The sequence below is a fragment of the Chiloscyllium plagiosum genome, unplaced genomic scaffold (assembly GCF_037043375.1).
Source record: "Chiloscyllium plagiosum isolate Xiang-an unplaced genomic scaffold, Cpla_swu_hap1 HiC_scaffold_4, whole genome shotgun sequence".
NCBI classification, from domain to species: domain Eukaryota; kingdom Metazoa; phylum Chordata; class Chondrichthyes; order Orectolobiformes; family Hemiscylliidae; genus Chiloscyllium; species Chiloscyllium plagiosum.
This window is the reverse complement of record NW_028270142.1, coordinates 39,319,239-39,346,896: the sequence shown is the minus strand read 5'-3', so window position 1 is coordinate 39,346,896 and position 27,658 is coordinate 39,319,239. Positions and strand designations below refer to the sequence as shown.

General features: G+C 41.4%; 1 protein-coding gene across 9 annotated transcripts in view; it reads right to left on the bottom strand.

Annotated features, from left to right (window-relative positions):
* bbs9 (Bardet-Biedl syndrome 9) overlaps positions 1-27,658 on the bottom strand; it is a 533,593-nt gene that overhangs the window by 250,561 nt on the left and 255,374 nt on the right. Inside the window, exon 20 of one of the 9 annotated variants that reach the window (XM_087986178.1) lies at positions 18,187-20,812. The exons of 7 other annotated variants lie outside the window; for them this stretch is intronic. In XM_087986178.1, the coding sequence (XP_087842304.1) occupies positions 20,774-20,812 (39 nt within the window). In that variant the 3' untranslated portion in view covers positions 18,187-20,773. Of the gene's footprint in view, positions 1-18,186; positions 20,813-20,882; positions 21,278-27,658 lie in introns of those variants that run through there. One more of the 9 variants, XM_087986179.1, reaches the window with a different exon arrangement.

The window sequence follows — 27,658 nt, the reverse complement described above, 5'->3', positions numbered from 1 at the left end:
GACAATGAGCCTGTCTTGCTGTGTGAATCAATGAGGAGAAAGTGAGGTCTGCAGATGCTGGAGATCAAAGTTGAAACTTTATTGCTGGAACAGCACAGCAGGTCAGGCAGCATCCAGGGAACAGGAGATTCGACGTTTCGGGCACAGGCCCTTCTTACTCAATCCTCCTAGAAGGTGTTCACTCTGTTCAGTAACACACCAGGTTTCCATCACACTCAATTCCAGTACAGCCACTAATGGACTGATGATTCCAACTTGTAAAGAATCCCATCTTAAAGCAGCAAACTGGCAAACGTCGGCTCAACATCTCAATTCAAAATGGCTTTTTTAATCAGTGGCTAATAAATTGCATTATCTTTTTTGGCATCCTGCCATGGGATATGGACATGGAGCTGTTTGTCTTTTTGAAACAAGCAAGAAAATCCAAACAGAAAAAGTAATGGAGACCATTGATAATTTTTCAGTTATTGACGCTTTGAATAGTGTTCTTAAATAGGTTGCATAAGAAAAAACTCAGGAAACCAGACGTAGTCTTTGGATCTACCACCGAGGTGTCGATTTTTTCTTTTCTGCCTTTATTTTAGAAGGATGTTGAATAAACTTGTTGATGTTGACTTTATGTGGGACTGGCAAGAAATGTAATAATCTTCCTGACATGCTATCCTTTCATATAAATATAGCTGATACACTAATATTAGAAATTGAGTATCTTCACTTGAGTTCTGCTTATCCATTAAATATTTCCTGAGCTGCTTTATCTATCATAGAGGAGAAATCCTTTTTTTATAGATGTGGAATTATCATGTGTGATTATGTATGTTAACTGGGTCTAGAACTGTTAAGATTGGACTGGAGTATGACGGCACTTTGCGTATCTCACGGAAAAAACACTTTTTAATGTATTTATATATATGTGACAATAAATCTGCAAGACTACAGAAAGCTGCAGCACAAGGGTCCTCATGTATGAATCACAAAAAAAGTATACAAGTTCAGTTGGTAATAGGGAAGACAAATGGAATGTTGGCCTTGATTTCAAAGGGATGGAGTATAAAAATATAAAACAATACAAGACACTACTTGATCACACCTGGAACACTGTGAACAAATGTGAATCTGTTGTCTAAGAAAAGCTACATTGGCATTGGAGGCAGTCCTGAAAAGGATCACAGGATTGATCCTGGCTTTAGAGGCATTTTCTTATGAGGACACATTGAGTAGGATGGGAATGTACTCATTGAAGTTTAGAAGAATGAGAGGTGATCTCATTGAAACATATAAGATTCTTAAGGTACTCAGTAGGGTATATGTGGAAAGGTTGCTTCCTCTTATGGGATCTAGGATCAGAGGGCATAATCTCTGAGTAAGAAGTCATCCATTTGGCACAAAGATGAAGAGGAGTTTCTTCATTCAGAGGGTAGTGAATCTGTGGTATTCTTTACTGCCATAGGATGTAGAGGCTGTGTTGTTGTGGCATATATAAGGCTCAGATAGACAGAATTTTAATCAATAAGCAAATCAAGGGATATAGGGAAAAGGCAGGAAAGTGGAATTGAAAATGTTGTCAGATAAACTATTATCTCATTGAATGGCATAGCAGACTTCAAGGGCAAATGATCAACTTCTGCTCTCAAGTCATATAGTTCTTATAGCCTTATAAGAACAAGTGGAGGCAAAGTTGAGGCATTAAAGAGAGCTCACAAAACCACCAAACAACACCGACACTTCAAGTACCAGCTGCCCTGCATGGGGGAGGGACTGCCTAAGATGTATTGAGATACAGCAGGTTGCACCAACATGCTAAGTCATAATGGCTGTCCTAATTATAGTTTCAGAACATAAGCAGGACAGAGATTCACTCACTTCACGGAATTAAAAAAGCCCTTTATTTCTAAACTGACATAGAAAAATACATACGAGCCCACCCACAAAATGATCTGAGTCAGTTTGAAATTACTGATAAGCCATCAGGATTTTACAACCTGCATAACGTTATTGAAAATACATAATAACAGGTAGGGGAAGTCGAAGACCAAATACAATCCCCCTATTTAGATAACAAGCTCACATCAGTTGAGCTTTTCTCTTGTTTTTTTTAAAGCACCTACTGATCTCATTACCACCGTGTAAATCTCTTTGACTCACCCATTGTTCAGTATGTACTTTATAGCCTAAACTTCTGTACCAAAAATATTAGTAGGGTCAAACTGAGTGCAAAGCCCCCCTCTGCAGAATCATGGCGTGCATTGTCTCCAAGACTTGTATTGTTCTCCAAAATTAAGAATCAGTTACACAGGCATTGAAGGAGTTTTACAGACATTTTAGCTGTTTGCCTAATTATTGGATCTTTATTCCATGAGCTCCATGAAAAAGCCTAGTTTTGGTTTAAATAAAGTGAAACACATTTGTAAATCCTGGCATTAAACTGATGAAACTGTAGAATTATCAAACTAAATCAAGTGCAGGTAAGAAACTTATGATACACCTTCATTAGATATTGGATACGAAGGAAATTATACGCTCATGCTTTCAGGATTTCGGCTTAACTCCAAGATTGAATTGTCAATGGGAATGATGACCGGTGCCAGGTTAGCCTCATACACAGATCAAAGTCCACAATAGCAATGAAGTCAAACATTGTATGCAAAAGGTAATGAATGCTTTGAAAAAATATTCAATCTTTGCCAGCAGAATTCGGGTCCTGTGAGAAAACAACTTTTACAGAGAGATGGGAAAATGAACCTTAACTAAACATCTTTTACTTCAACATTTCTTTTTGTTATTCTTGATTAGTACCATTTGACAAGTATAAATAAAACTTTACAAAGTCTCCCCTCACATGGTTTACTAACAGATATTACTTTGTCCTGTGGTAATTGGAAGATAAAGGCAGTGTGTATGAGGTACGTGATAATATTTGTATCCCCTAAGGCAATACACCGATAATTAACAGAGGGCATCTTGGGCGCAATAGGAGGTTAGTGCTCACAATTATGGAAAATACAAGTGAAAAGTGCCATTACTGTTTATGACTGATTTTTGTATCAGTAAAGTAACTCTCACTTGCTATTCATTTCTGTTTCCTTGACTGTCAGGATCACCAATAATTATAGTTCTTTAGCCATTTCCCAACTCAGCGGCATTCACTATTTAATCAAATGTATTTTTAAAGATCCAAGCAACTGATCCTAGAAAGCATCAAAACAATGTTGAAGCATATCATAGTTCTTTATGTTACATTTTATTTAAAATAGAATTGACAGCTTCTTTGAAAACATTCTAGTATTGAACCATGCATATTTGTGCAAAAATACTTGCGTTTACCTAGCTTTACATTTACCTTGGAATATCCCACAATACTTTGAAATGCACTCATTGATATAATATGGGCAATACAACAGTCAATCCCACAACATCAATTAAGTAAAAGACCAAACTACTTGAGTTTTGGTTGAGGAATAAATATTAGCAAGTGGACTGGGAAAACTATGCTTCAAATAGTCCACCTGAAAAGTGTAGTGATTAGAATGAGGTCAGTCAGGTGGACTTCATAGAATATAAGTTCTGACTGGGGCTGTTAACCCGGTCCAATCAGGGAGCCCTGCTTGACAGATATAAACAGGAGTATCATTTCTCCCTCCAACTCTATTTTGATTTAGTCCCTACCCTCCCCCTCACTGTTTTGATCACACAGCACTGCCCTTTGATGTGAAGGGCAGTGTTTGTCACTGGCCACTCGGGTGTTTTCCTATCTTCCTGGTGGTGGAATTTGAATAAAGATTCGTGCACTTTGTGTCTTTCACTGTGTCTCACACCTGCACACACACACCCCATGGGTGCTGGGGGAAAAAAAAATAAGCACTACCGCACTTAGGTGGTAGTGTGGGGGTTAAATAAAAAAAAACAGGAGTATCATTTCTCTCTCCAACTCTATTTTGATTTAGTCCCTACCCTCCCCCTCACTGTTTTAATCACACAGCACTGTCCTTTAATGTGAAGGGCAGTGTTTGTCACTGGCCACCCAGGTGTTTTCCTATCTTCCTGGTGGTGGAATTTGAATAAAGATTCTTGCACTTTGTGTCTTTCACTGTGTCTCACACTTGCACACACACACCATGGGTGCTGGAGAAATAATAAGCACTACCGCACTTAGGCAGTAGTGTGGGGGTTAACAAAAGAAAAAAAAAATATATATAAAAAAAACCAGGTGTGCTTGCCCTTTGAGGTGAAGGGCAGTGTTTGTCACTGGCCACCCTGGTGTTTTCCTATCTTCCTGGTGGTGGAAATTGAATAAAGAAAAAAAGAAGAAAAAAAAATAAACAGGAGTAGTTCTCACACCTGCACACACACAACATGGGTGCTGGGAAAAAATAAGCACTACCGCAGTTAGGCGGTAGTGTGGGGAAAAAAGGAAGAAAAAAATACAAAAAAAAACAGGAAAATCACTCCCTGAGAGAAAAAAAATAAACGGAGAGAAGGGCACTGCTAGTCAAAAAAAAACAGGAGTAGTTCTTACACCTGCACACACACAACATGGATGCTGGGGAAAAATACGCACTACCACAGTTAGGCGGTAGTGTGGGGGTTAATTAAAAAAAACAGGAGTGTTAGACATCCAGTAAAAAAAAGAAAAATAAAGAAGAAAATAAATAAACAGGAGTAGGGTTTGGGGCCTGGCTTTGCTGCTCCTCTCCCTTGTAAAATTGCTGTTTGTTTGAATACAGCTGTTAATGTTAACTGTTTTGTGAACTGTACTGTTTAATAAAATAAACAGAAAGAAATACTTAACAGGAGTGCAACGTTTGGAAAAAGATAAATAAACAGGAGTACCTGCCCCTCTTCCACGGTTATGTCAGAGCCCGGGTGTCCCTGGAGAAGGAGCATGAAGTGTCTACCAACATCCTCAAACTGTTCAGGGGGAGGTGGGCACCGCAGGGAGTGGAGTGTTTTATTTCTCCCTCCAACTCTATTTTTATTTAATCCCTGCCCTCCCCATCACTGTTTGATCATGCAGCATTGCCCTTTGACGAGAAGGGCACTGCTTGTTACTGGCCACTTGGGTGTTTCCTTTCTTCTTGATGGCAGAAATTGAATAAAGATTTGTACACCTGTTGTCTTTCACTGTGTCTCACACCTGCACACACACAACATGGGAGCTGGGGAAAATATAAGCACTGCTGCTGTTAGGCGGTAGTGTGGGGGAAAATAAAAACAAAGAGGAGATTGGCAGTGGGCCGTGGAGGGGGTCATCATGGCCAAGTGCCTGCCCCTCTTTCGAAAAAAGGAAAAAGAAAATAAACAGGAGTAGGGTTTGGGGCCTGGCTTTGCTGCTCCTCTCCCTTGTAAAATTGCTCTTTGTTTGCATACAGCTGCTAATGTTAACTGTTTTGTAAACTGTACTGTTTAACAAAATTAAAAATTTACCAGGGAAAAAAGAATAAATAGGAGTGCATCGCTGTTAGGCGGCGGTAGTGTGGGGGAAAATAAATTGAGAAAAGAATAAACAGGAGTGCCCGCCCCTCTTCCACGGTAATGTCAGAGCCCGGGTGTCCCTGGAGAAGGAGCACGCGGTATCTATCAACACCCTTGAGATTTTCAGGGAGAGTTGGGCACCGCAGGGAGTGGAGTATATTATTACCCCTTTCAACTCTATTTTGATTTAATCCCTGCCCTTCCCTTCACTGTTTGATCACGCAGCATTGCCCTTTGATGTGAAGGGCACTGCTTGTCACTGGCCACTTGGGTGTTTCCTTTCTTCCTGGTGGTGGAATATCAATAAAGATTTACACACTTGTTGTTCTGCATTGTGTCCAACACCTGCACATACACAACATGGGTGCTCAGGAAAAATAAGCACTCCACAGTTAGGCAGTCTCCAATATTTGCCAAATCTTCGAAATCCTCATTAGTGCTTAGGAAGCAGAGACTTGTGTTGCAGGGTGCACTAGCAACTAACATTGAAAGAGTGCTGGAAGGATATTTTGTGTGCATGGACAGATGCCGAGCTCTCAGATGTACGAAGTTGCATCTCAGGGCTGCTCATTTGCTCTGAGTGCTCACTTATTTTGTGCTTACCTGCATGCTTACTGCATCACTGCCCTGCCTTGCCTTGCGACATAGCCAGGCATTGACTACCTCTAACCAGAAAGTCCCTTGGCATCCAATGGTGTCACTATCAGTGACATATCCCTCACTGTCAATATCTGAGGGATAATATGGAGGAGCCGATGTTGGACTGGCGTGTACAAAGTTAAAAATCACACAACACCAGGTTATAGTCCAACAGGTTTATTTAGAAGCACAAGCTTTTGGAGCATGTTCCTTCATCAGGTAGCTGTGGAGAATAAGACCATTAGTCACAGAATTTATAGCAAAAGATTACAGTGTTATGCAACTGAAATGACATTGAATAAACCTGGATTGTTGTTAAATCTTTCAACTTTTAGAATTGGTTGCAGGTTTCAGTTCATTAATATGTATATCACAGAACTTCTTTTAAGTCACCTTCTTGAGATAACGTAAGGTTTTACAACAAAAGGTGACATCTCAGCTCAGATAATGCATTAAAGGTGTGAGTGATGATGTGGAGACGCCGGAGTTGGACAGTTAGATTCTGTTTGTATCCCAATCTTGATTAAGGCTAGCTCTAATTCCAAAGTGGAATTTACAAAATATTACATGTATTGACTGTTCGTTGATATCACTGTGTATTTGTTTCAGTAACTCGTCGCCATTGGTCCAGAGGATGGAAGTGTTGTCAATATCTGGTGTTTAGTGTTGGTGCAGGTCCTCTGCAGCTAAGAAGTCTTGTTTTAACTTGTGCATGAAAATGTTGGCATATTGGGGTGCAAATTTGGTTCCCATGGCTGTTTTGTGTGTCTGGATGAAGAACTGATTGTCAAAGATGAAAACATTGTATTCAAGAATGAAGCAGATGAGTTATAGTATAGTGCTCGGCAATTTGCAATTGTTGGTATTGAGTACTGAGGCTGTTGCAGCAATGCCGTCATCATGAGGGATGCTGGTGTAGAGCGCTGAAACGTCTATTATGACGAGGAATGTTCCTGTTTTGACTAGTCTGTGGGTGCTGAGATTTTGTAAGAAATCTGAAGTGTCGCAACAGAAGCTGTGGGTCCCCTGTACAATGGGTTTCAATATGCCTTCAACAGAGCCAGAGAGGTTCTCACACAGGGTTCCATTGCCTGATATGATGGGACATGCAGATGTGCTGGATTTGTGTATCTTCGGAAGTCAGTAGAAGTCCTTTACACAAGAATTACGTGGGATGAGAGCGTGTAGGGAACCCTGAAAGGCTTAATCAATGTGTTTAGCTCACAGATGTTTTCTTTGGTTGGATCAGCTGGCAGTTGCCTGTAGTGTTCCTGGTTGTTCAGTTGTTGATACACTTCCTTGCAGTAGTCCGTTCTATTCTGAATGACGATGGCACCTCTTTTACCTTCTGGTTTAATGACAATGTTGCAATTGATTTCGAGAGCATGGATAAGGTTGCACTGTGATTGGATGATGTTCTGCTCTACCTTGTGGGAGCAGCTGATGAATCTGGCATTTACACATTTCCTGACAGTTTGAGCATATATGTCAAGTCCAGGGCAGCAGCCCCCTGGAGGTGTCCAAGAATAAGACAGATACTAAAGCGTAGTGCATGGTAAGTCTGATGGTGGGATGAAACTTGTTGATATCACTGTGTTGTTGTGTCAGTGACTCCTCGCCATGGGTCCAGAGGAAGAAAATGTCATCAATATATTTGCTGTATCGTGCTGGTTGGAGGTCCTGTGCAGCAAAGAAGTCTTGTTCGAAGTAGTGTATGAAAATGGGGGCAGCAAGGTGGCTCAGTGGTAAGCACTGCTGCCTCAAAGCACCAGGGTCTCAGGTTCGATTCCAGCCTCAGGCAACTGTCTGCGTGGAGTTTGCACATTCTCCCCTTGTCTGCGCGGGTTTCCTCCGGGTGCTCCGGTTTCCTCCCACAGTCCAAAGATGTTCAGGTGAGGTGAATTGGCCATGCTAAATTGTCCATAGTGTTAGGTGCATTAGTCAGAAAGAAACGGGTCTGGGTGGGTTACTCTTCGGAGGGTTTGTGTGGACTGGTTGGGCCGAAGGGCCTATTTCCACACTATAGGGACTCTAATCTAATCTAAAAATGTTGGCATACTGGGGTGCAAGTTTGGTCCCCATGGCTGTTCCATGTGTCTGGATGAAGAACTAGTATTCAAAGGTGAAAACATTGCAGTCGAGGATGAAGTGGATGAGTTGTAGGATGGTTGGCAATTGTTGGTATTGAGTACTGAGGCTGTTGCAGCGATACCGTCATCATGGGGAATGCTGGTGTAGAGTGCTGAAACAAACATTATGACAAGGAATTTGCCCGGTTCGACTAGTCCATTGGTGCTGAGTTTTTGTAAGGAATCTGTAGTGTCACAAGAGAAGCTGGGAGTCCCGGGTACAATGGGTTTCAAGGTGCCCTTGACATAGCCAGAGAGGTTCTCACACAGGGTCCCATTGCTTGATACGATGGGACGTCCTGGTGTGTTAGCTTTGTGTATCTTTGGAAGGCAGTAGAAGTCCCCTACGTGAGAAGTATGTGGAATGCAGGCACATAGTGAACTCTGAAAGGCTGGATCAAAAGTCTTTAGTTCACAGATGTGTTCTTTGGTTGGATCGGCTGGCAGTTGCCTGTAGTGTTCCTGGTTGTTCAGTAGTTGGTACACTTCCTTGCAGTAGCTCGTTCTATTCTGAATGCCGATGGCTCATCCTTTATCTGCTGGTTTGATGACAATATTGCGATTGGTTTTCAGAAAACAGATGGCTTTAGGTTGTGATCGGGTGATGTTTTTCCCTACCTTGTGGATGCGGCTGATGAATCTGGCATTTGCAGATTTGTTGATGGTTTGAGCATACATGTCAAGCCCAGGGCAGTGGTCCTCCTGAGGGGCCCAAATTGACTCCTTTTTTGGTGGCTCCTCTATGGATCTCTCTGATGACTGTTCTGTCGGTTGGCTCATTGGGATCACTATTGATATCTTGGAAGAATTCCTGGCGTCTCATTCATCCGATGATTTCCTCCGTGTCTGCTGCAAGATTAATGGGGTCCATTTTGGTGGAGGGGCAGAAATTGAGCCCTCAGCTGAGAACTTCAATCTCTTCCAGTTGAAGGGTGTGGTCCAATAAGTTGACCTTGTTTGCATATGTGCTTGCGTGTGTGAAAGCTTGGTAAAGTATGTGTCTGGGTGTGATGGAGTATAAGCCTGTGAGAGAGGGTGTGCGAGTGGATATGAGTGTGAGGGGTGTATGTGTGTGTATGTATCAGACAGGGCTGGACCACACCAGACTTACATTGAACTACTCTTTAGTATCTGTCTCATTCTTGGAAACATGCATCTCCATCAAGATGGGCATCTCAGTACCTCACTCTACCACAAACCCATGGATAACCTCACGATGCTACACTTCTCTAGCTTCCACCATAAACATATTAAAACAGCCATCCCCTACGGACAAGCCCTACACATACACATGATCTATTCAGATGAGGAGGAATGTGAGGGGAACCTGAGGGTTCTCAAGGATACCTTCATAAGAACAGGCTAGGATGCTCAACTCATCGATCACCAGTTCTGACGTGCCACAACAAGAAACCGTAATGACCTCCTCAGGAGAGAGGCAAAGGTTGCAATCGGGAGGGTACCCTTCGTTGTCTATTACTTCATGGGAGCCAAAGACTTCCACCATGTTCTTCGCAGCCTGCAACACATTATCGATGAGGATGAGCATCTCACCAAAACCTTCTCAATGCCTCCACTTCTTGCCTTTAAACAACCACCAAACCTAAAACAGACAATTGTTCACAGCAAATTGCCTAGCCTTCAGGACAACATCAACCACAACATAACCGTCATATCAACCATGGCAAGATATGTCAGAGTGTCAATACGGACACCACCATTACCTATGGGGACACCACCCATTGTGTACCTGGTAGGTACTCATGTGACTCAGCCAATGTTGTCTATCTCATATACTGCAGACAAGGATGCCCGAGGCATGGTACATTGGCAAGACCAAGCAGATGCTACAACAACAGATGAATGGCCACCGCGCAATAACCACCAGATAGGGGTGTTCCCTCCCAGTCGGGGAACACTTCAGCGGTCAGGGACATTCGGCCTCGGATCTTCAGGTGACCATCCTCCAAGGCAGACTTCGGGATAGGCAAAAACACAAGTGGCCGAGGAGAGGCTGCTGGCCAAGTTTGGTACCCATGAGGATGGCCTCAACTGGGACCTTGGGTTCATGTCACAGTACAAGTGACCCCACTACACTGTACCCTCTCTCTCTCTTGCTCTCACACACACACGCACACTCACGGAGGCACTCTCTCATACACACACCTTCTCTCACACACACATACACCCCCTCACTCATACCCATGCACACACTTTACTATGCTTTCACACACGCAAACACACTCTCATGTACACTCACACACTGTCTCTCTCATGCACACACACACACATATAAGTCAATGGGGTGAATTTGTATTTGCAGCATTATATTTGCAGATACACTCTATTTTGCTCAAAAATGCACAATCTGCAGGCAGTCAATGCATGTAATATTTTGTAAATTCCACTTCGGAAATAGAACCAGTCTGACTCTAACCTCACACCTTTAATGCATTGTGAGCTGAGACGTCACCTTTTGTTATAAAACCTTAAATTATCTCGAGAAGGTGACTTAAAAGTTGTTCTGGGATTTACATATTAATGAACCGAAACCTGCAACCCATTCTAAAAGATGAAATAATTCACAACAATCCAGGTTTGTTCAATATATCATTTCAGTTGCATGACACTGTAATCTTTCTCTGTAAATTCTGTGCCTTATGGTCTTATTCTCCACAGCTACCCGATGAAGGAGCAGTGCTCTGAAAGCCAGTGCTTCCAAATAAACCTGTTGGACTATACCCTGGTGTTGTGTGATTAACAACATCTTAGGGGTTACCACTGACCAGGAAAGGAACTGCACTAGCCTTGTAAATACAGTGGCTACAAGAGCAGGTCGGAGGCTAGATATTCTGTAGCAAGTAACTCACCTGCTGACTTCCCAAGTACTGTCCACCATCTACAAAGCACAAGTTAGAACTGTGGTTAAACACTCTCCACTTGTCTGGATGGGTGCTGCTTCAACAACACTAAAGAATCTTGTCAACATCCATGTCAAAACAGCCTGCTTGACTGGCACCACGTTCACTCCCTCCCCTAACAATGCTCACTTACAAGTTACACGGTAGATATTCACAAAGGCTCCTTCGACAACACCTACAACAACTTCTATCTTTAAGAACAAGACAGTTCATGTGATTCTAGAGAGTTCATGTGGTGTGATTTCAGGAAGGAGATCAGGATGTTCAGGGCCTTGTACCTTTAGTGTCACAGGGTCAAAATTCTGGAATTCCACCCCCACCGCAGCAGCATTGTGGATCTAACTAAAATATATGGACTGGAACAGTTCAAGAAGGCAGCTCACCAATTCTCAAGAGCAACTAGAGATGGTAAGTAAATACTGGCCCAGACACTGACGCCAACATGCCATGAATGAATTAAAAAAAAAGCATGCATTGCTGCTCAGCAGTCCTCATTCAACGCAATTGTATGGCAGCGTGCTTCATCAATCTTACATTTGCACCATGTGCAAGCAGCTTGTGCAGCAAACACAACGCCTGTGCAGCAAACAAGCAGCAAGTCTCAGTCTTAAGAGGGTAGACCTCACTGAAGTCCATGAAGGTATCCATCATGGAGGTCCCGAAGCAGTTAGTCAAGGGCAGCCTCTGATAGTACTCCAGACTGGCCTTAGTGCGGTATTCAGTTGGGGTGTTCTTGGTCAGGAGATCCACACCTCTGAGTGCATCATGATTTGTCTGGAGGTAAGGCAAATATAGTTGACCATATGTATAGGAATGAGACATATTTTGCCTGGGGCTGTCCAGTTAGGTTGCTCAAGGGGTTGGGCCACAGTCAGATGGTCGAGTCAATTCAGAAAAACAAAGGGGAGGAGAGATTGTGGAACAAGGGGGTTTGCTGACACAGAAAGGAAAGTTGAGAACCTTTTTGCGGATTTCAATTGGGGGCCGGAGGCTGGGTGGGATGGATGTCAAGGGAGATGACATGTGAAAGGGAAACAGTATTTTCAAGGGCGAAGATATGGTAAAACATGATGGGAATGTGGTCAGGCGAGATGGGGCTGTCCATGGTCAGGTGCAGCCTGGCTTTAGTAGAGGGGGAGACAGTGTATGACCACACCTGGCATGGTCACATATACATAATGGGTGGAGTGAAAAGGTGGGCAGATGGAAGCTCATGGAGATGGATTACGTAGGGTCCTGGGGAGCTGTGAATTCTAGAGAGTTCATGTGAAGTGATTTCAGGAACGAGATCAAGGTGTTCAGGGCCTTACTGGTGCTTAGAGATGCAGGCTGAAGACCAGCCCAAAAAACATTTATTGTTGCTTTCCATCTTGCTGGAAATCAAAACTATGCAATGAGAAAGAAAATGGCTGCAACCACATCAAGAGTCAGCACGGTAAGTCCCTCAATCTGTGAAGGAGGGCTGCAAGGTCAACCAACGTAAGTCCCTTCAGAGAGCAAGAACAGTATTCTGTTAAACAGAACACAGATCTGTGGGGTCCCTAATCTTTGGCAATCTTAATAAATTGTACCCTGTACTCTGTGCACCCTCCTGACCCACACATTACTGATCACCTCATTCACACTATCACTTTTGCACACAGAGACTAGGGAAATATTAGAGATGCTTGACCAGGAGGGGAAATGGCACCAGCAGAACCTACTGTCCTATATATGCTTTGCTCATCTTGACTCCACATGCTGCAGTAGATTTTCAACATAGATATTGATTCATGATGTAATGTATACGGACGTGGAATTACTCATCATGCTTTTGCAGTTACAGTTGGGCTAAGTACAGACACTCAAACAAACAGATATCATGCAAAACCAATAGAAATTGGCAAATAAACGACTTTATATATATAGCGCATAGTCACCTGTGCTACCAAAGTTCCCTCCAAAAGGTTTTTCTTCCTTTCCTTCATGTTATGTTTCAGTGTTGCTCCCAGTTCTGAAACCGGGGTGGAGGCAGACTGCTTGACAATGGAGCCCATTGGCCCCAGAGGTTCAGTCAGGTGATCTTAAGGGTGTCTGCGTCTGGAGAACCCAAACATGCTGAACCCTCCTCAAGTTGAACTTTCATGGGTCGGGAAGAGCAGGCAGGGTGGAGGTGGATGGCACAGCAACCACTGGAGTATGCACTAAATGTAAAGATGAGCTCTATAGAGCTTGCAAACCGCTTGCTGTCATGTTTCATATTGGGGTACGTGGAAGATCAAAACTCAATAGCCACTGTCAACTTTCCATTGCATCATAATGGCCTCTATCCATTCAATTTAAATTGGGAACACCTCAGAAGTGTTCAGCCATGACACAGGATGTGGAACAAACCTTATTTGGAAAGGAACTGTAACTTGTAAACAGTCACATAGTGAGACAACCAGGGTTTTGACTGCTGACATAAAGCACTCACCAGGTTTCTGTACTTAACAAGAATTAATATTTATTATACATAGCTAGTCACTAAGCATAGGTTATAATTTTGAACTGTCAGCATATGACTATACTAATTAATAGTCTAATCCCTTTGCAAACTCATTCCCTATCACTCTCTCACACACAAACACACAAAATGGGTGTTATGGATAAAGGGATAGACTGTGAAAGCTGTTTAGTGGTTACTGTTCACAAGGCTGTTGAGATGATTCTTATGCTGGTCAGAACGTTGTTTCTTGGTCTTCTAGAGATTTTAATCAAAACTTTTGGCACAAAATAGGGTAAGATAGTGTAAAATGAAGTAGAATGGGAGGAGACCCATGTGGGTGCATAAATATTGACATTGACACACTGTGGGGTGTTTCTAAAAAATATATTGCAAGCTATTTGCAATATTCCATGAAATTCTATGTAATTCACAAATGCTATATTTACAAACAGAAAAAAACTCAAAGATAAAACTTCTTAATTAAAATATCATAAAGCAGATGAAGATGCATTTTAGAAAAAATGATCATGTTTATGTTTTGTAATTTTTGGAATACTGTGTTCAATTCTGGTCTCCCTGCTATAGGAAGGATGTTGTGAATTGTGAAAGGGTTCAGAAAAGATTTACAAGGATGTTGCCAAGGTTAAAGGGTTTGAGCTAATCTTTCAGGAATCACTTGAATCAGGGAGGGTCCCAGAGGACTGGAAAATCGCTAACATAACATCCTGTTTAAAAAGGGAGTAAGGCGGAAGACAGAAAATTACAGACTGATTAGCCTAACCTCGGTTGTGGGTAAGATCCTGGAATCCATCAAGAAGAATGAGGTTTCTTAATACTTGGAAGTGTATGGTAAATAGGACAGAGTCAGCATGGTTTCATCAAGGGGAGGTCATGTCAAACAAATCTGCTAGAATTCTTTGAGGAAGTATAAGCAGATTAGACCAAGGACACCCAATGGACTTTAAGAAGGCCTTTGACAAGGTGCCACACAGGAGGTTACTGAGTAAGCTAGGGGCTCATGATGTTAGAGGCAAGGTACTAACATGGACAGAAACTTGGCTGTCTGGCAGAGAGCAGAGAGTGGGATTAAAGGGTCCTTCTCAGGGTGGCAACCGGTGACAAGTAGCATTCCACAAGGCTGTGTTGGGACCACAACTTTTCACTTTATACATTAACAATCCAGATGAAGGAACTGAGGGTATTCTGGCTAAATTTGCAGATGATACCAAGATAGGTAGAGAGACAGGAGTATTGAGGAGGCAGGGAAGCTGCAGAAGGATTTGGACAGGGTAGGAGAGTGGGCAAAGCAGTGGTAGATGGAGTACAAAGTGGGAAAGTGTGAGGTCATGCACTTGGATAGGAAGAGTTGAGGATGGTCTATTTTCTAAATGGGGAGAAAATTCAGAAGTCAGAAGTGCAAAGAAACTTCGAATTCTAGTCCAGGATTCTCCCAAGGTAAACTTGCAGGTTGAGTCAATAGTTAGGAAGGCAAATACAGTGATGGCATTTATTTTGAGAGGACTTGAATATAAAAGCAAGGAATATAAAACAGGCTCTATAAAGCTTTGGTCAGACCACATTTGGAGTATTGTGCACAGATTTGGGCCCTATATTTCAGGAAAGATGTACTGGCTCTCGAGCATGTTCAGAGGAAATTCACGAAAATGGTCCCAGGAATGAACAGCTTAATGTGAGAGGACAGTTTGTGGTCTCTGGATTGAGTTTAGAAGGATGAGAGGGATCTAATTGAAACTTGGAGAATACTGAATGACCTGGACAGAGTAGATATTGGGAAGATGTTTCCATTGGTAGGAGAGACTGGGACTAGAGGGCACAGCCTTACAGTAAAGGGAATATCTTTTAAAGCGGAGGTTAGGAGAAACCTTTTCAGCCGGAGAATGGTGTATCAATAGAATTCACTGCCACAAAAGGCTGTGGAGGCTAGGTCATTGAGTATATTTAAGATGGAAATAGATAGGTTCTTGATTGTAAAAGGATCAAGACTCACAGAGAGAAAGCGGGAGAATGGAGTTGAGAAACTTATCAGCCATAATTGAAAGGCGGAGTAGCGATGGGCTGAATGGTTTAATTTCTGCTCCTATGTCTTATGATCTTATGGGAAGAGGCTGAATAGGCTGAGGCTATTTTTCCTGGAGCGTCAGAGGCTAAGGGGTGACTTTATCGAAAATTATAAAAACATAAGGGGCATAGCCAACGACATTTTTCTCAGGTAAGGGAGTCCAGAACGAGAGAGCATAGGTTTAAGGTGAGAGTGGAAAGATTTAGAAGGGACCTAAGGGGTAACTGTTTCATGCAGAAGGTGGTGTGTGTATGGAATGAGCTGCCAGAGGAAGTGGTGGATGCTGGTACAATTAGGAGAAAGTGAGGACTGCAGATGCTGGAGATCAGAGCTGAAAAATATGTTGCTGGAAAAGCGCAGCAGGTCAGGCAGCATCCAAGGAGCAGGAGAATCGATGTTTCGGGCATAAGCCCTTCTTATGCCCGAAACGTCGATTCTCCTGCTCCTTGGATGCTGCCTGACCTGCTGGGCTTTTCCAGCAATATATTTTTCAGATGCTGGTACAATTACAACATTTAAAAGGCATCTGGATGCGACATGAATAGGAAGGGTTTAGAGTGATAATGGGCCAAATGCTGGCAAATGGGACTAGATTAATTTAGGATATCTGGTCAACGAGTTGGACCGTTTCCATGTAAAGCTCTATGACTCTAAAGTTTTCAAATCTCAAACTATTTACTGGCTTGAAATTGTGTTAATTCTGTCTTTGTGTGGAAATTTTTGAAGTGCCAATGGAAATAGCCGAGTCATGTTGACTATAAATAACATGAAGCGTTGTGCCTATATTGATTTTACTTGACATTGGTAGCAGTATGACTGTGGCAGTGCAACACTAATGTTCTCTGATATTCACCAACATTTAACTGCTATCATCCAGTCAACAGAAAATCACTGACACTGAAAATGAGCAAGCTGTTTTCCCTGCATTGTTTAAATACAAAATTATACTCATCCTTTTTTTCCCTTTCTGGAAGTATTACTTTGCTGACACACACTGCTCAAATGATCTCCAGACTATATTTTCTCTGCAACAATAGTACATGTTGAAGGTAAGATGTACAAACTTCATTTTCTACTAGATATAGTCAAATATGTAATTGAAGTTTTGAAGCAGCATTTTTATTGGATAAAATGCTTATGGAATCTTAAACTATGTTGACTTAAACAGTTATGCCAGAAAAAATGCCTCTGTACAATTGAATTTGGAGCAAATCCTTTGTAAACCACAAGAATCTTGCCATCCCTCTGCATTCCATCCACCAAACTTCAAGCGGATTGTCTAGTGCTCAGTTTTGAGACAATTCATATTGTACTCCTCCAAAGGACATTTTGGCAAGATAACTAACTACTTGCTCATGATGCACCGTCATGAAAAATTCACTCAAAGTCACTAGGTGCACATGCAATAATTTAAAATACTTTCCTTTGTCCCAAGGTGGGACAAATGTCTCTAACTTCAATCAGAGAATCTAGACAACGGGCTGAGATCTAATTTATTTCCAATTTTGATCTGATGGAAGACAAAAGGTAGATCTAACAAAAATGTATATCAAGCTAGGAAAGAAATGGTGGGGGCTTTTGGAGAAAGTGAGAAGTTCAGCCAAGTGGCTGGAATAAGGAAGGCTCTTAAAAGATAGGAAAAGATGTATCAAGAGGTTCAATTGGGCATCTTCAAAATTTAGGAAGGTAACTGCTGAAGTCTCCGCTCCTAATGTGGAGCATGGGCTGAGGAGGGTGCACGGAAATGGAGAGTTAGTGAATCAGAATATTTAAGAGGGAATATAAAGTTTAGGTAATGATAGAGATAGGACAGGACAAGAGATGGATGTGGATTTGAGTTTAATATGTCAAGGAGAGGAGAACCAGTGTGTGTCAATGACGATGAAACTGATGGCAAAGTAGGTTTAATACTTGTTTTGTAAGACAGAGTTTTTGACCATCCAATAGGTAATCCTCATGCATACTTCTGCTATGGCAGGGTGTTAGGGCCTGGAGGCTATTGCTGTTTGCAATTATATACAGATTCAGATGTGGGCACAGTAAAAACGCTCTCCAAGTTTGCAATTCATGACAAACTGAAAGGACCTGCAAGCAACCAGGAACAGGTTAATTACGTACAGAGGCCATCAAGTGACAGATATGATTAAATGTGGCAAATTGTAAGGTTTTGTAAAGAATAATGAACAATCAAACATAAGTTAAATGTTATTACTGCAGAACACGATGCAAGACAGGGGTTTGGTAGTATAGGGTATTCAAGTCTAGATTGCTGAAGTCAGGACAAGTGCAGTGTACAGCAGGTTGGGTCAGAGAAATAATAGCTTAGAGGTCACAGCCAGTGCTGATCTAGCTACAATTCTCCTCTAGCTACAATTCTGGTCACCATTCCATGAGAAAGGCACCCAGACACTGGAAAGGGCACAGCAAAGATCAACCACTTAGGTTTTGAGCAAGAGAAGGGGAAAATATTCATGTGAATCTATACCCTAAAAAGTAAACAAAAGGATCGTCAATATATTAAACACAATCATAGTAATGGCATGTGGTGCACATTTCCAATTTAATGGAGTTTTGGCAGAAAAACAATTTAGATTTAATTCAGCGAAAGGTGAATATTTAAAATGGACTGTAAGGAGTGATAGTGCAAGACGATTGTTTCACTCAACTCAACTGAAAATTGAGTAAACATGAACATTTTAATAGGCGATACAAAACACAAAAGAATATACTTCTGGTCTTGTATATTCTTATAATGATGTGCAATCGAGTACAATATTTCAACGGTTACATTGTCAATAGCTCTACATAATAAGAACTACAGAGAACAATGGTGGCCTGGTGTGCATTTAATAGATAATAATAACTTTTGTACTGAGGTACTAAAATAGAAATGGATGCTTAAGAAAGCTTGCAACAAGGTGATCAATTATAAATGCAAATAATAATGCTGTGATCAAACTGTCAAGGAAAAATGATTTTTTACAGCATAAAGATTCATTCATGGGATGTGAACATCGCTGGCGAGGTCAACATTTTTTTTGCCCACCTCTAGTTTCCCTGGAAAAAGTTCTGGTGACCAGCTTTCTTGAATGATTGTAGTCCATGTGGTGTTGGTGCACCCACAGTGCAGTTAGGAAGAAGGTTCCAGATTTTGGAATGCAGTAATTATAAAGGAATGGCAATATAGTTTGAAGTGAAGGTTGTATGTGGTTTGTAGACGAATTTTCATGTGGTGGAGTTCTTATGTATCTGCTGCCTTGTCTTTCAAAGTGATATTGGTCACAGGTTTGGAAGGTGCTGTCAGATGACCCTTTGTGATTTACTTCAGTGCATCTTTTAGATGGTACATACTGTTGACACTGGGTTATGGTGAAGTAAGTGAATGTTGAAGGTGGCAATCGGGTGCCAATCAAGAAGGCTGCTTTATTCTGGATGGTGAAGAGCTTCTAGAATGTTGTTGGTCTTGCACTCATCCAGGTCACTCAAGGGTATCCCATCACACTCTTGACTTGTACCTTGTAGACAGTTATTGGGAAGTCAGGAGGAGAATTACTTACTGTTAAATTCCAAGCCTCTGATCTGTTCTTATAGCCACAGTGGTGGCTGGTCAATTTCAGTTTCTGATCATTGGTAATCCCAAACTGCTGACAGTGGGAGATTGAATCATGATAATGTCTTGGAACATCAAGGTTCAAGGACTAGATTCTCTCTTGTTGGAGATAGTCACTGCCTCATATTAGCCTAAGCTTGGATATTGTCCACTACTTGCTGCATATGGACACGAGCTGCTTTGGTATCTGGGGAATTATGAATGGTGCTGAACAATGTGGAATAATTAGCAAAGTTAAAAAATAACACCACACCAGATTATAGTCTAACAGTTTATTTGGAAGCACTAGCTTTTGGAGTGCTGCTCCTTCATCAGGTGGTAGTAGAGCATAAGACCATAAGACATAGAATTTATAGCAAAAGGTTAGTGTCCTGCAACTGAAATGGTTTTTTGAACAAACCTGGATTGTTGTTAAGGTTTGATAGATCAATGATGAAATAACTGAGGATGATTGGGCCTAGGATATACCGTGAGGAACTCCTGCAGTGATGTCTTAGGCTTAAGATAAATGACATCTAACAACAATTTTCCTTTGTGTAAGGTATGACCAACCAGCAGAGTTTTCCCTGTTTCTTTCGACTCCAGTTTTGGCTCCTTGATGCCATACTCAATCTAATGTGGCCAGGATGTCAAGGGCAGTCACTCTCAGTTCACCTCTGAGATCAGCTCTTTTGAACATGTTTGAAACATGTTCGTGATGAGGTCAGAAACAAAGTCATCCCAGTGGAAGCCAAACTGAACATCAGGAAGCAGGTTACTTGCTTGCTAATACTGTTTAATAGGATTATCGACAACCCCTTCTGACACTTTGCTCATAATGGAGAGAAACTAACAGAGTGTTAATCGACTGGGTTGGTTCTGCCCTCCATTTTCTGCACAGGACATTGCTGGGCAATTTCTCTCATTAGATGTCAGAGTTGTAGCCATTTTGATACAGCTTGGCTAGAGGCTCAGCTGGTTTTGGAACATAAGTATTGAATACTATTGTCATAATATTATCATGTTCCGTAGCCATTGCAGTGACAGCGCCTTCACCCGATCCTTGCTATCAAGTGGAATAAATCAAATTGGTTGAAATTTGGTGTCTGTGGTGTTCAGGGCTTCAAGAGGACACAGAGATGGATTATTCACTCAGCACTTCTAGTTGAAGACAGATGCAAATACTTCAGCCTTGTGTTTTGTACTGATTTGCTTGGCTGTCTCTCCATTCAGATGAGGATATTCGTGGACTCTCTACCTCCAGATAGTTGTTTACAAGTCCACGACCATTTGCAAAACTCCGAAACTGGTAGTTGCAAATAGCTGGACTTCGGGGTTTTGGTCTGATCTTTTGGTTATGGGATGACTTTTCCTGTCTATTGCATGCCTGCTGATCAAGTACTACTGTGTTGTCAATCCACGAGATTAACACCTCGTATTTAGGTGCATTGTTCCTGGCATGACTTCCTGCATGCTTCATTCAAACAGGGTTGATATCCCATTCTGGTGACCATCCTAGAGTGGGGGGATATGATATGCTGGATCAAGAAATTACAGATTGTGGTTGAACAAAAATCTGTTGATGTTGATGGTTCACACAGTCCCTCTGATGCTCAGCTTTGAGTTGCTAGCTATGCTCCAAGACTGTCCCATTTAGCATCATGTGGCACACAACATGATGGATGGTACACTCAATGTGGAGTTGAAACTTAATTCCTTTAACATCATTGGAATGAGATGGTCACTCCTCATGATACTGTTAAGGACAGATGCATCTGTGAAAGGTAGATCGGTAAGGACATGTTCAAGTGAGGTGTTCTCTTATGTTGGTTGCCTCACTACTAACTATAGTCGAAAATTGTGGTGCTGAAAAAGCACAGGTCAGGCAGCATCCGAGGAGCAGGAGAATCGATGTTTTAGGCATAAGCCCTTCATCAGGAATGCCTACTAAATATATCCTTGAGGTTGTGTCTCACTTTTCTGCCTTCCCACAAAGATCGCACAGAAACACAAAACAAGTTTTGGTATTTATCCATGTGTAACAAACCACCTTGCACAAATACAAACTACAATGAGTAGACAATTTAGTGTTCTTTATCATCAAAAGATATCCAAATCAATTCACTACTTTTACATTTGTTTACTTTTATTTAGTTAACATCACATTTTTAAAATAGAAATACCAATGTCTATGTGATTTCAGTGATGTGATAAACTTAATAAAACCACTTATCACTTCTGTAATTTGATTTATTTCTTATTTTGAATTACATCAATGGGAAAGTATAGAAATGGATTAACGTTTATCAAACAGATAAACTCTCAAACAGATCAAACAGATTAAATCTCTTTTAAATTGCATTGAAATTGCATTGAATTGCATTACAGGCTCTTTGGCCCTCGAAATTGAATTAAATTGCATTGAAAAATTCAGTTAGTAACCAGTGGAACATTCTAAGTAATCCTAAGTTCTTTGCTAAGGTTAAACAAAAAGCAGTTTGGTGCGAAACTCTTGGCCAAGCTCAACAGCCTAAAGAATCCTGTTGTGATGGTTATCTGGTGTCACTGTGAAACAGCGCTGATAGCAGCTTTTCTCCTTTCTTTTTGAGCTTTGAATCTCTCTTCCCAACTATCAAACATTTTAATTCCAAAATAAACTCTAGCGCACATTTACAATGACAGACTTTTCTGAAACCTAATTAGCTGACTGTCTTAAATCTATTAAGCAGCATTTACAGTATCAGAAGTGAGTTGAGGACAGGTCAATGTACTGAGTTCTGGTTATATCTCATTAATCTCAGAAAGAGAAATAACAACAATACATTTGTTGTTATACCACAATTACGCAAATTGAAAAAAGCTGACAGTGATTTAAAGGTTCTACTCCTTCTTACCTGCACATTACTCAGTTCACATGTCTTCAGTTAGCTTTGCCACTCAGGCAGTACAGCATATTTCTAATGCCAGGTTTTAACCAAAATGTGAACCAAGGTTTTCATTCAAAAGCTGATTTGCTGTGCAATTGCTGCTGTTTTGTTTTAGTATAAACATGCAATTCTGGAGCATGCTATAAGCCTTACAGCATAACAAATTTTCTGATAATATGTAATTCTCAGGAAACATATGTAATGGGTAGCTGAGCCATCAGAACAGGAAGATTTCAGGTTTAACAACAAATTGCATTTATAAAACAACTTTGATGAAAGAAATAGCCAAAGCTACTAAGGATGGAAAGGTTGGATATTAAATCTGTGTGGATAGTTGAAAGCAGTGACTTGGTTGAACGGATGAGTTGTCAGAATTCTCAAGATGGAGAAAATAGTTGCGATCAATCACTCTGAGAAATATAGCCAGAGACTGAAAGTTTTGCCACTGATGACAGCTAGTAGAAAGGAGGAAAAGGGCCAGAGGCACAACACAAGGGCATGATGGAAGAGAAATGAGAGGGGGCAGGGTGGTGGCAGAGGCCTTTAAAGCTGTAGAACATTTCAGAGACTTGCATGGGAAAATTAGACTATAGAGAAATTTTTAAGTGTCAACATGGATTTTAAATCTGATAGATTGCAACTAGGGAAGATTATAATACTAGATCATACAGTGGCCAGTGAAAACTTCAGACCTTGTTACATACCAGCTAAAATTGAAATATAAAAGGAATTTTAGGCAAAAAAAGTCACAATACTTGTAACACAGAAATTAAGCGGTAACAAGACGACTATAAAGGCCAGCCCTTGTGGAATTAATATGACATAGGAGAAAAGGTGCTGCCATAAACAAATGTGTGGTTAAAATATTAATGAAAAGAGCATTCTCTGACAATCTTCATTTCTTTTGGGAGTAAGACAGCAAACATGATCTCTAAACAACTGATGATACTTCACTGATCATTGATTTCAGATTTATTTCCAAAAACTGAAATATCAAATGCACTAAGTGAAAGTGGAACAACAAAAAAACTATAATTTGCTTTCTGAAATGTGATCATGGATCACATTTTACTTTGAAGAATGTGAGTCAAGCTCATTTCTTCAGGAAAAGTGAAAAAGTAACAGTGATTCACAGCTGGGTGCAATGCATCATTAACTTGTCTTTATTTCCAACATGAAGCACGTCTCTAAAAGATAATAGAAAGCCATTATATCCAGCAATTCTAGAACACATATCCTATTCCAATTGTGACGTTTCCTCCTACCACTATAGGTCATTAAACTAAAGCAAGAAGGACAGATAAAACTATGAAAGGAACAGAAAGTGAAATGACCATGCATTGTGTGGAGTGCCCTGCCCACTCATAACTCGGTTACTAGCCAAGGATAGGGTACATCATTGGCTTAGTCAACAAGAAACAAAGAGTTCTGTATTAAAAAGAGCATCATGTTTTGAAACAACTAATGAAGAGTCACCTGTTATCAGTATGGATCATCGGAAAGCAAAGGGCATGAAGCATGACAATTCTTTCATTGCCATCACTCTTCAGCCCCCATCCTGAAGGCCTTCATCACACTCCACTGTCTTGCTGTTGCTTTTTTCTTATCTTTCCAATTAATCACCAAACTTGGTGGCCTAATGCAGTCAAGTCTAAGATGTACATGTTCACTTTCGAAAGTGACGGGAGTTCTGTTAAGCAATGCCAAGTGACACCAAGGTTTGTTATCTCAACCTTGAAAGCTGTTTCTAAGGCAAAATCTCAAATGAACCCAGGTTAGGTTACAACTGTGAAGTATAAGAAGATATCATTTAATAGTAATTTATTTTCTTGACACATGTAATTTGTCTAGCACATTTTGTAGCTTCCTTTTATGCATGATCTCCCAAACAGTTCTCTGTCAGTTAAAGACATTATAAAGTTTCAACTCATTCCAATGTCAAAATTTAGAATCCAAAATCCCTAAAACAACAATCAGTTGAATGTAAAGGGTAGTCTTGTGTGTTTATAGGAATTGATGAAGGGCTTATGCCGAAAGGTCGAATTCTCCTGCTCTTTGGATACTGCCTGACCTGCTGTGCTTTTCCAGCAACTACACTTTAGACTCCTCCCTGTTTATAGGAACTAATCCAAGATGGAGGATTGGAAAAATTTCTGGCTGTAACAGGTTGCTCCTTTTTTGAGGTATTTTAGGTGTTAGAGGGGATTTCCTCGAATTCTAGGGGCAGCAATTACTGTTTTATATGCTGTTGCATTGTTTTGGAATTTTGGGGGGAAAAATGTCAAAACAACAGCACTTTTAAAAGAGAGAAGGACAGACAAAGGCAGCACATGGTCAGGTCAGTGCAGGAGAGAGAGAGAGAAAGAAATGCACACTGTCAACTGTGAACCTGCGCAGTTACTGCCTTTGCTGTTTGAATTCATGTATCATTGGACATCGGAGTGTGGTTGGGAAAATTAACAAACAGTGAAATTCACAACTAATCTTGGAGGACCTGTCTGGGAGAGGTCACAGCACCGAAACAGATAAGTGAATAGTTTAAGTGTGACCTCACAATAAGTCTGCAGTAGCGAGTAGAGTGGGCTCTTTCTTGATTATATGTTTTATTGAGATATGTCTCTTGATTAAACTTCAAAATATTAGTCACAAGCATTAAGTTAGCCTGCAGCAGTGTTCTGTAGAGGAATAAGACAGGGTCTGTAGATTGAAAGAAGCAGAAAATGGCCTTTAGTAGAATGATATGCTCATCTTGTCGGGTGTGGGAGTTTAGGGAGAGTTTATGTGTCACTGAGGATTACATCTGCAATAAATGCCATTGGTTGCAAATTCTATCAGATCGAATGGATCAGTTGGAGAGACAGTTAGGGACAATGAGGAATTTACAAGTGCAAGGGGGTGTGATGGATGACAGTTATAAGAAGAGAGAAAAGTCACAGATACAGTCACACAGATGGGTTATCTCCAGGAAAGGTAAAAGAGGTAGGTATGTAGTGCAGGAGTCTTCTATGGCTATCCCCATTTCAAACAAGTATGTTGTTTTGGAAAATGTAGGGAGTGATGGATTCTCAGAGGAATGTAGCACGAACAGCCAGGTTTCTGGTACTGAGACTGGTTCTAATGCAATGAGGCATATATATTGGGTTCCAACAGATCAATTATGTTAGGAGACTCTCTAGTCCGACGTACAGACAGACGTTCCTGTGGGCAGCAGCAAAAGATCAGAATAGTGTGATGCCTCCCTGGTGCCAGGATCAAGGTTGTCTCAGAGAGGGTGCAGAATGTTCTCAAGGGGGAGAGGGCCCAGCAGGAGGTTATTGTACACATTGGAACCAATGACATAGAGAAAGAACAGGATGACATTCTGAAGGGAGAATACAGAAGGTTAGGCAGGAATTTAAAAAGGTCCTCAAGGGTAGTAATACCTAGAATACCCCCAGTACTACAAGCTAGTGAAGGTAGGAACAGGAGGATAGAGCAGATGAATGCATGGCTGAGGAACTGGCGTATGGAAGAAGAGTTCACATTTTTGGATCATTGGAATCTCTTCTGGGATAGTAGTGACCTGTACAAGAAGGACTGATTGCACCTAAATTGGAAAGGGACTAATATACGGGGCAGGAAGATTTGCTAGAGCTGTTCGGGATGATTTAAACTAGTGGGGGGGGGGGGGGGGGAAATCCCAGGGAGATAGTGAGGAAAGAGATCAATCTGAGACTGGTACAGTTGAGAAAAAAAAGCGAACAGTCAGGGCAGGCAGGAACAAAGCAGAGAACAAGGTATGACTGATAAATTTAACTGCATTTATTTCAATGCAAGAGGCGAAACAGGGAAGGCAGGTGAACTCAGGGCATGGTTCGGAACATTGGACTGGGATATCATAGCAATCACAAAAACGTGGCTCTCGGATGGACAGGACTGGCAGCTTAATGTTCCAGGATACAAATGCTACAGGAAGGACAGAAAGGGAGGCAAGAGGGGGAGTGGCATTTTTGATAAGGGATAGCATTACAGCTGTAGTGAGGGAGGATATCACGGAAATATATCCAGGGAAGTTATTTGGGTGGAACTGAGAAATAAGAAAGGGATGATCACCTTATTGGGATTGTATTATAGTCCCCCAATAGTCATCGGGAAATTGAGAAACAAAGTTGTAAGGAGATCTCAGCTATCTGTAAGAATAATATTCAGTCTGGAGTCCAGTTACTAGTGGTGCACCACAAGGATCTGTTTTGGGACCACTGCTGTTTGTCATTTTTATAAATGACTTAGACGTAGGCATAGGTGGATGGAGTAGTAAATTTTCAGACGACACTAAAGTCGGTGGAGTAGTGGACAGTCTGGAAGAATGTTACAGGTTGCAGGGGGACTTGGATAAACTTCAGAATTGGGCTGAGAGGTGGCAAATGGAGTTCAATGCAGCTAAATGTGAGGTGATGCACTTTGGGAAGAATAATAGGAAGGCAGAGTACTGGGTCAATGGAAAGATTCTTGGTAGTGTGGATGTGCAGAGGGATCTTGGAGTCCATAGATCCCTGAAAGTTGCCACCCAGGTGGATACTGCTGTGAAGAATGCATACAGTGTGTTAGGTTTCATTGGTAGAGGGATTGAGTTCCGGAATCGCAATATTATGCTGCAACTATACAAAACACTGGTGCGGCCACACTTGGAATATTGTGTACAGTTTGGTCCCCACATTTTGGGAAGGATGTGGACACATTGGAAAAGGTGCAGAGGAGATTTGCCAGGATGTTGCCTGGTCTGGAGCGAAGGTCTTACGAGGAAAGGCTGAGAGACTTGGATCTGTTCTCATTGGAAAGAAGAAGGCTAAGAGGGGATTTGATAGAGACATACAAGATGATCAGAGGATTAGATCGAGTAGACAGTGAAATACTTTTTCCCAGGATCATGACGTCAGCTTGTACGAGAAGGCATAACTACAAATTGAGGTGTGATAGATTTAAGACAGATGTCAGAGGCAGGTTCTTTACGCAGAGAGTGGTAAGGGCGTGGAATGCCCTACCTGCCGATGTAGTCAACTCAGCCACATAAGGGAGATTTAAACAATTCTTAGATAAGCACATGGATGATTTTGGGATAGTGTAGGGGGATGAGCTAAGAATAGTTCACAGGTCGATGCAACATCGAGGGCCGAAGGGCCTGTTCTGCGCTGTATTGTTCTACGTTCTATGTTCTATAATAGGTTGGCTATGGTAGGGGATTTTAACTTTCCAAACATGGATTGGGACTGCCATAGTGCTAAAGGTTTAAATGGAGAGGAATTTGTTAAGTGTGTACAAGAAAACTTTCTGATTCAGTATGTGGATGTACCTTCTAAAGAAGGTGCAAAACTTGACCTACTCTTGGGAAGGGCAGGTGACTGAGGTGTCAGTGGGAGAGCAGTTTGGGGCCAGCGACCATAATTCTATTAGTTTT